General features: G+C 40.9%; 1 protein-coding gene across 3 annotated transcripts in view; it reads left to right on the plus strand.

Moving 5' to 3' along the window:
* The window catches only part of SS3 (starch synthase 3), a 549711-nt gene that overhangs the window by 61945 nt on the left and 475733 nt on the right, over positions 1–12033 (plus strand). For 2 of the 3 annotated variants that reach the window (XM_089458559.1, XM_089458558.1), the window contains 2 exons: positions 4981–5195; positions 5445–5715. The exons of the other annotated variant lie outside the window; for it this stretch is intronic. In XM_089458559.1, the coding sequence (XP_089314685.1) occupies positions 4981–5195; positions 5445–5715 (486 nt within the window). The remainder of the gene's footprint in view (positions 1–4980; positions 5196–5444; positions 5716–12033) is intronic. 3 annotated transcript variants of the gene reach the window in all.

A 12033-nucleotide genomic window follows, 5' to 3' on the forward strand; every position in this document is an offset into this window, starting at 1 on the left:
TGGATCTTGCACAAAGGGGGCTTCCTGGTAGCCTGCAAGGTTCGTAAGGCAAGGCACAATCAAGTCTAAGGAGACCTATGTAGCTTTTTAATTTACTACCAAAATAAAATAGTCAAGGTAAGGATAAGGTGGTTGTTAAAATTGCGTAGCATTGGGATGAATTTCACCAAAGGGAAACCCTAAGTCCCTAAGTTCAAACCCTGAAGCCCTAAAGAAAGAATTATAAATTGATCAAAGAAAATTCATCTAGAAGAAAGACTTTATTATTAATATGATTATTTGATAAAGATTTTTTTTGTTAAAAATTAAATTTAAATTAAAACATTTCCCTCCAAAAGAGTTTTAGCTGGCTTATCAAAGGAAAACCCTAGAAGGGGCTAATTGATGCACCTTAACTTTATATAAATTAAAAGGATCCTTCAAAGGTTTGATCATCTATATCTCGTCGTGATTTCTATTGTGTGAAAATTCTATCACTGCAACAACTGATTTACTTTTCCTACTTATTCTTCAATAAGTTATTTATGAAATTCCTTCAATAAACATTAAAATAAATTCTGTTGCAGATATCACACCGTAATACAAAAACAAACACATGCACAAGAATCAACACATTGACACAGTTATTTTGGACAACAGTCCCTGGAAAAACCCAATGTGGGAAAACCGGTGTAGCAAGGGAGGATTTTATTATTCAACAATTCTTCAGTACAACAGGGTGCCAAACTAGCTTACCCACAGAGAGAAAAATTCTCCAACACCTCTCCCAGTCCCAGCGTCAACTTGGCTGACCTCTGCATGGCTCCCAGACACTCTGTGTCAGCCCTGGGCCTCTCTGCGTCACCCACGTAGGCCCAACTAGTGACTGCACAGTCTCCTGTTGCCTCTGCGTTTGCCTGAAATGCCCTGTGTCTGCCTCTCTTGCCTCAGCGCTGCTCTCTAGTTGCTGATCCCGTCTCTCTGTTTCGTACTTGCTGCCTCATGACTAGTCACCAGACCACTAGTTCCAATTTCTCAGCGAACCCCGCTTCAGAAATTGAACTGACTGGTCTCCCTCAGTGTATTCTCCAAGTGACTCTCAAGCCTCCTCTTATACTTTTCTCATTGACAATTCAACGACCGAGATTAAGTCCCTAATCAACGACTAAGATTAACTCTGGCTTGATCCATGACTTTTGGACCCTTCTAACACAGTTTTATATTAATTCATATTAATATTTTATTTTCCCTAAGTGACTCCATTAAAAATATTAATTATTTTAATATCTCTCAAACTGCTTAGAATCTGCCCAAACCATTTTTGGGTATTGGAGATCTCATGTGCTTTAGTCTCTCCACCAATTTTTATGGCTAGAGCACATCCAATGCTACCCCAAATCAACACTCCCTCTTAGCGAGGACTGTGCTCTAGTAATACTCCTCACTGAGTATCACACTGATCATCCGGCATCGGTCTCTGTGCTGATGCTAAGCCTCCCTGCCCAACATCTTCTGCATTGTTGCATCCTGTACTGCTGCCCATGGCTCTGCCACTGCCACTGCTGCATCTGTAAAACAACTCCCTCTGCATCCGTGTTGTTGCTGGTCCTTTCTCCCAATACTGCATCCACACTGCAACTCCCTTTGCATCCGTGCTGTAATCACTCCCATTTCTGCTGCTGAAGCGGGTTCTTTACCATCCCCATCTTTTCCCTAAAGTAGTCAAACTTTGTCCTTTCAAGGGCCTTGGTGAGGATGTCTGCCACTTGTTCTCATGTGTGAGTGTAGCTCAACTGTACAGCTCCTCGTTGGATACAGTCCCTGACAAAATGACACCGGATATCAATATGCTTCGACTTATCATGAAACACTGGATTCTCAGAGAGCTTGATGCAACTCTGATTATCGCAAATGATCCTGTTCGCCTCCATATTCCTTCTGAATAGGTTCACAAGCAGTTTTCTAAACCATATGGCCTCACACGAAGCTATGCTCGCCGCCATATATTCAGCCTCAGATGAGCTCAGAGCCACGGACTTCTGTTTCCTACTGCACTAGGAGGTCATTCCTGATCCAATGTTGAAACAGTACCCAGAGGTACTTTTCCGATCCACTGAACTTCTTGCCCAATCTGCATCAGTAAATCCACTCAAACTGATATCCTTACCTTTGGTGTACAAGAGTCCATAATCGACTGTTCCCTGTAAATACCTGAGAACGTGTTTGGCTGCTGCCTAGTGTGCCCTGTTCGGTTTCACCATGAACTGACTGAGGGTGTTGACAGTGTAGCAAATATTTGACCTTGTATTAACCAGATACATCAGGGACCCTATGAGCTGCCTGTATAGGGTGGGATCAACATCCTTGTCTTCTGATGCATCAATCTTCTTCCAGTTGGTGATCATTGGCGTAGCCATGGGTCTACAGTCCTCCATCCCAAATCTTTTCAGGATTTCTGTAGCATACTTCCCTTGCCCAAGGAAGATTTCTCCCTTCTGCTGCCAAACTTCTAACCCTAGGAAGTAATGCATTCGTCCCAAATCCTTCATATCGAATTCTGTGGCTAGATTCTTCTTGCAGTCCCCAATGAGCCTGGATGATCTTGTCAGAAAGAGATCATCCACATACAATACTAAGATTAGCGGCTTGTTCTCTACAACCAGAGAGTAGAGATTCGGATCCGTGTCACTCTTGAAAAATGCCATCTTCTGCAAGTAGCCATCTATTCGACCATACTATGCTCTCAGTGCCTGTTTCAGCCCATACAAGGCTTTCTTTAATATACATACATGAGATTTCTTCTCATGAGTCTCAAAGCCCTCTGGTTGTTCAATGTATTCCTCTTCTTTTGTTACCCCGTTCAGAAATGCCGTTTTGACATCCATCTAATGAATCTTCGATCCCCTCTGAGCTGCAAGAGATATCGCGGTCCTAATAGATGTATACCTGGCTATTGGGGCGAAGGTCTCCTCGTAGTCAATTCCTTTCTTTTGAGCATACCCCTTAGCCACAAACCTGGCCTTGTATTTCTCAACACTGCCGTCTGCAGCGTATTTGATCTTGTAGATCCATCTTGAACCTACCACTGATCTGTCTTGAGGCCTTGGCACCACCTCCCAAACATCGTTCTCCATTATGGAGTCGTACTCTTCTACCATCTTGTCTAGCCAAACCTGATGTTGGGCTGCCTCCTTGAAACTGGCAGGCTCTCCATCCTGAGCTACTAATGCTTGGTATCTATCTCGCTGTTTTCGCTCCCTCTTATTGTTTCTTGGTGCACCGATGAAGTCCTCTGCATCTCGCAGAATTTGACGAAGTTCCCTGCTAGTTCTTCCTCTGCCAACAGGTGCTTCTGTTAGTTCCTCCTCCGCATCCTGAGAATCTTCCTGACCCGAGGAAGAGTTCTTTGCTTCTGTTGGTTGAAGAGGCTTAACCAGTGGCTCCTCTTTCTACTGCTCCTTGGAAGGCATCTCATGAGATTTTCTGAAAGCCCTGTCCTCCATGAACTTTACATCTCGTCTAACTACTACCTTCCTACTCCCTGGAAGATAGATTTTGTATGCCTTAGCATTCTCTCTATATCCCACTAGATATCCCTTTTCCATAGTTTGATCCAGCTTCTTCCTCTTTTCTTCGGGTATGCGGCTATATGCTAAACTCCCAAATATCCTGAAATCACTGACTTCAGGTGTCTTTCCTCTGAAAACTTTTTCTGGAGTAATCTTGCCCAATGCTCGATGAGGAGTCATGTTCTGAACATAGACTGCTGTGTTGCATTCTTCCGCCCACAAGAATTTTGGCATATCCTGATCATACATCATGGCCCTAGTTGCTTCTACAATAGTCTTGTTCTTTCTTTCTGCTACTCCATTCTGCTCCGGATTGTAGAGAGCTGTACATTCTCTTTTGATGCCCTCCTTAGTGCAAAAATCAGTGAAGTCCTTATCGACATACTCTCCACCATTATCTGAGCGCAAAACTTTTATTTTCTTCCCAGTCAGACTCTCCACCAGAGCCTTGAACTCTTTGAATTGACAGAAAACCTCGTTCTTGGTTTTCAGAAAACAAATCCAAGTTTCCCTTGAGTGGTCATCAATGAAGGTAAGGAAATCCTCGGCACCAGTGAGAGCTTTGACGAACATAGGTCCGCAGATATCTGAGTGTATCAATCCTAGTACACTCTTGGCCCTGTGTTTGCTCCTAGGAAATGCTGCCTTCAAATATTCAATTTGTTAAGTATTTTGGCATGTGTGCTTTGCACTGGCATGCAATGCTTCATGGATTTTGATTTTTTCTAAAGTACTAAATATCATGCAATTGATAACTATGCTATTTTGAAAGAGACAACTGGATAAATTTTGTAGTCAGTTAGAGAGTGCTTTTATTTGAAATACTGGCTTCAAATTAGCATTTACGCCTCTTCATATTTTCAAATTCTTTGTTAAAATGATAAAATCTACATGCTTCTTGTATTGTTTTTTAAATATGCCTTATATTTAGTACTTGCAAACAACAAAACAAAAGGTGGAGGGGTATATACAATGGACTTTATATCCTTTTCCATAAGAGTACTAATGCAGAAAGAAAGTTTGAATAGGCTACTTAATCTAAAGGATGAGCATCTTTTAGCAATAAGGCACTTTTAGCCAACAACTGGTGACGTATCTTATCACACCACATGGCAGAAAAAGCAGACAAAGAACTACCTTCTTGCTTGAAAAAAACCTTAGACCTAATCTTCCAAAGGGCAGATAGAGCAGAAACTCTCAAGCACTGCCAAATCTCAACGAAGGAGAAGTGAATCAGATAGCTACAATCACCAAAGAAAGTTAGCAATCAAAGCTTCTTGCAATTTGTTGATAGATCATTTTGAAAGTGAGAGCAAAGGCTTTTTTTTTTATAGATGATGCAGCTATTCTGAAAAGAGAATCTTAACTGTTGAGATAGTTACAAATCTATTCTGAAAAGAAAAGTTAACAATTTAACTGTGGTCATATGCAGTGGTGGTGCCAGAGCAAGCTTTTATGCTTGATTGGGTATTTGCTGATGGACCTCCCGGGAGCGCTAAGGTGTACGACAATAACAGTTATCGAGATTTTCATGCTATTGTGCCCAAGTCTATTCCAGAAGATCTCTTCTGGGTTGAAGAAGAACAGAGAATCTATTTGAAATTACTGCATGAGAGACGAGAAAGAGAGGAAGCTGCTCGCAAGAAGGTTAGTCCTGAATAAAGAAAACAATTATTCAGCTGATAATATTTCAATCAAAGCTGCTGGGAAATAAAAAAATCTGGTTTGGTGATGTTTGTATATTTTTCTTTTATTCTATTTCAATATTCTCACTATCATCGATATTCTGAGGAGCTTTAAGGCAGGCTTCTATGTTATTTAAGTAAACATTATAGATCATAAGCTCCTCACTTTTACCATTCTAAATCTTTGTTTGGAAACAAATTCAAAATGCAGGCTGAGAAATTGGAACTTTTAAAAGCAGAAAGGAAGGAGAAAACAATGACATTATTTCGACAGTCACAAAAACATATATTCTACACCGAACCTAGTAAAGTTGAAGCTGGGAACTCTGTTACAGTCTTTTACAACCCATCTAATACAGTTTTGAATGGTAAATCTGAAGTATGGTTTCGGTGCTCTTTCAATCGATGGACTCATCGACTTGGTGTTCTTCCACCCCAGCGAATGATCCCTGCAGATAATGGCTCCCATGTGAAGGCAACTGGTGAGTTAAAATTTTCTGATTTCTAGGGATATGGTGTCTAAATTTTAAAACACTAGTATAATTAGAATGGTGTTTGATAGGTAACACTTTTTAAGTTTCTTGTCAACGTGTCTGTGTCTCACTTTTATGTTAAAATGTGTTGAAGAATTATTAAACTTAGGTTTAAGATTATATTTCTTAGGTCTTTCCAGGCTTTAGGCTTTAGTGAATAATCATTCTTATATGTTTTGCTTGGCTTCTAACATTTGTGGTCGTGTTTTCACAAAATTTTGCACCTTAGTGCAAAGACTAGTGGACCATAGAAGTGTCGCCACCGTCACCTAGGCAACAACTTCTGAGTTTTAGTGAAAGACAAGTCCAACACAAGGGAGGTTTGTTTAGTAGATCTTAGGGTTCCTAAGGAAAGACACAATCTGTTGATTTTTAAAGTGTCTTCCATAGTGATAATTATCTCTGATGATTATGATCTATTAGCATATCCATTCATTTATTACATCATTCAATAATTACAAAGAAGACATCAACCATATAGCAAAAGAGACAGCCACACAAGGAACACAAAGTTTTACCCTGGGAAAACCCTCCATGGGGAAAAGCCCAGCCAACCTTTTCTTTAGAGAATCAATGCAACGAGAGATACATAAAGTCAACCAACATCTAAAGACCAAGTCAGCCCTCCATCATTCTGTCCACAGAGCCTCTGCAACAAGGTAACAAAAACGTCCTCCAAGTCTGCCTCATAACTCTCACTATGCCTCAGAAATCAGCTTCAGAATGCGCACTGTATCTCAGAGATACGTTACAGAATTAAGGTCTCCAGGAGAGCGAAAATGACCTGCAATTCTGCCTCAAAGTCCGCACAGCCACAGAGATCTGCACAGAATTTAAGGTCATAGGAGGGCCGAAGTTTGACATCTGATCCAACCTCAGTTCGGACTTCCACAGAATTTGATGCCTCAGACGCTTCGCACTCTTCCTCAGGAATCTCGCACCTGGTCGGAGAGAAATATACCTCAGAATTGCGCAGTTCCACAAAGATAGATTTGCATCAGACTTGCGTTGTGCCTCAGACATACACTCATCATTAGACCCTAGCTTTCTGCCTCAGACTCTTCACTTAAACCTCAGAGATATAGGTGATCCAAATCTGCCTTTTGGAGGAGAGTAAATAGTCCTATTTATAGTTGTTCATGTGAAATTTTCAACTCTATTGCAGCAACTGGAAATTATTTTTCTAACTAATTCAAATTAAGTGCAGTTTATTTGCTATGGCAAACAATGAATAAAATCACAACTGCAATTTCACCATAAAAACGCTACAGAAAATAAAACACTGGAACTGAGAAATATAGAGCACACACACATTGGACAAAAGTCCCCGGAAAAACCCAATGTGGGAAAATCGGTGCAGCAGATGAGGGTTTTATTATTATTATTATTATGCAGCCGCAAAAATTTTGAGTACAAATCTGGATGCTAAACTGGCTATCCTCCAAAATATACTGCCAAAATTATTTGGAGGAAATTCCTCCCTTTTGCAACCAAACTTGGCCCTTCTGGCCCTGCTCGCACTTCCTCCCGACAATTCCCATTGGCCAAAAATGCGCACTGCTTTGCCCAAATAATTCACACTGCCTGTGAGCTGGCTCTAGATGAGCTGTCCTGCCTCCCTCTAGCCTTGGAAGTGACTCGCTCTGCCTTCTGGATGATCTCCTGACCTCAACTACTGAAACGATCTCTTTCTGACACTTCAAAGTTCAAACTTGGGGTTTCTGGCTACTCGCACTAGCTGCTTGGCCTCTCTAAAGAAATAATTCGGCCTCCCAAGTCCCAACTACAGCTGCGTTGCTATTGAGAAGCTCTGCTGGAAATGACTTTGCTGCTCCCTCAATCTCACCCTGCCTTCCTTCTAGCTCGATTTTCTCTCCCTTGCTCGATCTCTACAATTGGGTTGCTTGATTTGCCAAGGAAAGTTGCACTACTAGTGTATTCTCCATTAAAGTTGCTCTTATAATCTCTCGTTGGTGAACGAACAACCATGATTAGATCTCCATCAACTACTAAGATCATCTCCAACTCAATCCGTGTGAGTTTTTAGAGAAATCTCACCTTTCTCAATTAATTACTATTAATTAATCAATTTTCTTAACTTAGACTTAGGAAATATTTAATTATTGATTAATTAACTTAATTGAGCCATCTTTAGGTGTTTTCTCCTGAAACTTTTTGTGGGTTATGGAGATCTTGTGTTCCCTAGCCTCTTTGACCAAAGTCAAGACTAGAACACTTATCCAATGCTACAAAAAGTAACACTCCCTCTTAGCGAGGAAGGTGTTCTCTCTCTTTGTCTCCATAACATCCTCCATATGCGTTGTTGATGTCTGACAATTGTGACAAACCGTCACTGACCACCATGCGACTGTGCAACTCTAATTTGTTTTCCACTCTGAGCTTAACCATCCTTCATCTGCGCTGTTGCTGACACTACACTCTACCACCTGTACTGTTGGCAACACTGCTTTGTGCTGCCACTGATCTCATGTTGTTGCTGCTACAACTACTACAACTAAGAAATAAACTCTGAATCAATTGTGCCCCTGGATTGGCTCTGCAACTGTCTCCTGAGTCTCTGACTGCTACTGGCCTCTGCACTGTCCACTGAGTAATTTTCTGCACTGCAACTGCTCTGCGCCCCTCAGTGTTTGATTGCAACTAGTACTACAACTGTCCCTCAGAATTTGAATGCGCCATCCTGAACCTTGATCCATCTATTACTGAATGTTTTGGGCCCTCGTAGCCAAGGTAATGATCCAAGAAGAAATACCCGTTTGATGCAATCTTCCTTGGACCCTGCCAAAATATCTGCAACTTTGGGAACTAGAGTTGTCCCCCACCTCTCTTCTGTAGGTATAGTTTCATACAGTGCAAATTCATCCTCCAACCTGGAAGACAAATTATCTATCTCCGCTGAAGCTGCTACTTGCTCCTACTTCTCCTTCTTGTCCTTCTTCCTCTTTGGACACTAGGCACTGTAGTGACCAAACTCACCACACCTGAAGCATTTGATCTTCAACAAATCCTTCTTTTTTTCTCTTCCCTGTGAGCCTTGTCCCTCACTGGGACCTTTCTTTGCCTTCCCCTTTAATGCAAGGGCTACATTCTCCTCTTCCTTCACACACTTCGACGCTTTACTACTGCTGCCACTATTATTGCTCTCAACCAGTGCAAGCCTCATTTCCTTCTGTGTGAAATCAACCCACAATCGTTCCCATCCTGGTAGATTATCTCGTTTAGTGATACCTTGGATGAAGGTAGCCTACTTCGGGGTGAAATCGTTGAGAGCTGTACACACTAGCTCACTCTCTTGAGGTGCTTCTCCAACTGCGTCAAGCTCGTCTTAGACATTCTGAATTTTGGTGAGATAATGAGTGACTCCTTCACCCTTATGCATTTTGGTGAGCCTCAAATTCTCTTTCAAGAACATCTTTCGGTTCTTAGAAGGATTTGGATGAGCGTAGCAATCACATCTCACATTTCTTTGGCCATATTCTTGCCCACCAAGTGTGAGACTATGTGATCCCGAATGCCATCAAGGATCAATCGCTTTACCTTGGTCATCTCCTTATTTAAATTCTCTAGTTGGTCTGGATCTGTCGGTATGGCTACAACTCTCTCTGCATACGTCTTCAGACCATGCTCATCTAGCAAGAAAGTCATCTTGGCTTTTCAGATACAATAATTCGAGGCTCTATCTAGCCTATCCCGATCTTGAAGTTTTGTTGAGGTCATTTTATGCAAAATTCATAACTCGGAAGATAAACAGGAATCGCCTCCTTTCCAACTCGGCTACCTGCTTAGCGACTCGCGCTCCCTCCTCGAATGCATAGTTATGCTAGTTGCTATCGCCCCCTGCAAATAGAAATCAAGGATTTCCTCCATAAAATTGAATCTAGAAACCGTCTGAGACAAATCCCTCGATGTGTGCTATTTCTCTTCCACTTGACGCTAATTTTGCTACTGCAAAATTGCCGCAAAAACAACTGCGCCCAAATCTGCTCAACGAACTCTTTGATATGCTCTCCGGAATTGATTCTCGACAATACCACTGCCTGCTGGAACTGCTATTGAGCTATTCGAACTTTTCCTGCACCTACAACTAGAAATCGAACCCTCTGCGCAGATCTAGAAATTGGACTGCAGACTCCCTCTGAACTTGCACAAATTTCTTTTTCCTTTCTTCCCTTCTTATCTGTCTTCAACTCTGCTCTGATACCATGTGAAATTTTGAACTCTATTGCAACAATTGGAAATTATTCTTCTAACTGATTAAAATTAAGAGCAGTTTATTTGCTATGGCAAACAACGAATAAAATCACAACTGCAATTTTCACCATAAAAACACTGTGGAAAATAAAATACTGGAACTAGAAATATAGAGCACACAAAAAATAAAATAATACCATTATTTTTGGACAAAAGTCCCTGGAAAAACCCAATGTGGGAAAATCGGTGCAACAAATGAGGTTTTTATTATTATCATGCAACAACAAAATTTCCGAGTACAAATCTGGATGCCAATCTGGCTATCCTCCAACAAAATATAGTGTGAAAATTATTTGGAGAAAATTCCTCCCTTCTGCAATAAAACGCGACCCATTTGGCCCTCCTCGCACTTCTTGCCGACAACTTGCACTAGATAGAAATGCACACTGCTTGGCCTAAATAATTCACACTACCTGTGAGATGGCTCTAGATGAGCCGTCCTGCCTCCCTCTAGCCCTAGAAGTGTCTCGCTCTGCCTTTTGGGTGATCTCTCGGCCTCAACAATTGAAACGATCTCTTTCCGGCACTTTGAATTGAGGTTTTTGGTTGCTCACACTGGCTGCTCAACCTATTTGTAGAAATAATTCGGCCTCCCAACTACAACTGCTTTGCTGCTAAGAAACTCTACTAGAAATCACTCTATTGTTCCCTCAATCTCACACTGCCTTCCTTCTGGCTCGAACTTCTTTCCCTTGCTCAATCTGTCAAGGAAAGTCGCTCTACTGGTGTATTCTCCATCCACCCATCGAGTTGCTCTTATAATCTATCGTTGGTGAATCAATGACCATGATTAGATCCCCATCAATGGCTAAGATCATCTCCAACTCGATCCGTGTGAGTTTCTAGTGAAATCTCACCTTTCTCAATTAATTACTGTTAATTAATCACTTTTCCTAAGTTAGACTTAGGAAATATTTAATTAATTGTAAGAGATCTTTCGGAGAAGATCACATCAAAATTTATCTGTTGATGCGTTTCGAACCATCTAGCGTGGTTCATCTTGTCCTGATGATGAACTACGCTAGATGGTTCGAAACACATTGACATATAACTTTTGATGTGATATTCTCCGAAAGATTTCTTACAATTAAGATATGAATCACAGAAGCCTAAATTCTAAAATATTTAATTATTAATTAATTAACTTAATTGAGCCATCTCTAGGTGTTTTCTCTGGAAACTTTTTGTGGGTTCTGGAGATCTTGTGTCCCTGAGCCTCTCTGACCAAAGTTGGGACTAGAACACTTGTTCGATGCTACAAAAACTAATAGTTCGCTCATGTGAAGGGACGCGTCTCTTGGGTAGGCCGACTTTATCCTTGGAGGGCTGACTTCGTCTTTTTGGAGGTAAAATTCAAATTTAAAAAATTTCATTTTCCTGCTCTTTGATGAGCCTCTTAATATATATATATTTTTTCAATACAAAAAAAATATTTTTCTTGCGAGCATGAAGTGTTGAGAAATCAATAGGACTACTTTTGAAGTGATTTCTCTTTAATTTGATAACTGCTTGTGATATTCTTTTTTTCTTTATGATTAACTTCTTCTCTTATTATTATAATGTTTTTATCATCAAACAACTACCAAAACGTGAAGATCAATAGAACAAATGGAAACAAGATGTAGGCTGCAATCCAGGGCCAAAACCTCTCCTAGAGAGGAAAACCCACAAAAATATCTTCTCTTCTTATAGATTCTTCAAATGACGAATTCCAGGGCCTTTAGACCAAGAGCAAGACCCTTACAAGACCAAGTCAAACCTTTTGAGGATGTGCTTCTTCTTACCAAGTCAAACCAAATCAAATCAATTCAAAATGCACAGCTTCGACTCCTAGCTACAAATTTCAGCCTTCACTACAGATCTGCAATCTTCGGCCCCCTGCAACAAGCTTCAACTTAGAACGTGTGAATGAATTAGGGCTTTTTAGGCTTCCTCCTTCCTTCGCTTGGGCTGCTTCTTCTTCAAAGGCTTGTAGGTGATCAAATTGACTTTCTT

Source organism: Pinus tabuliformis, chromosome 7 (genome assembly GCF_031772625.1).
Source record: "Pinus tabuliformis cultivar Carrire ecotype Pingquan chromosome 7, CPIR1, whole genome shotgun sequence".
In the NCBI taxonomy this organism is placed as follows: domain Eukaryota; kingdom Viridiplantae; phylum Streptophyta; class Pinopsida; order Pinales; family Pinaceae; genus Pinus; species Pinus tabuliformis.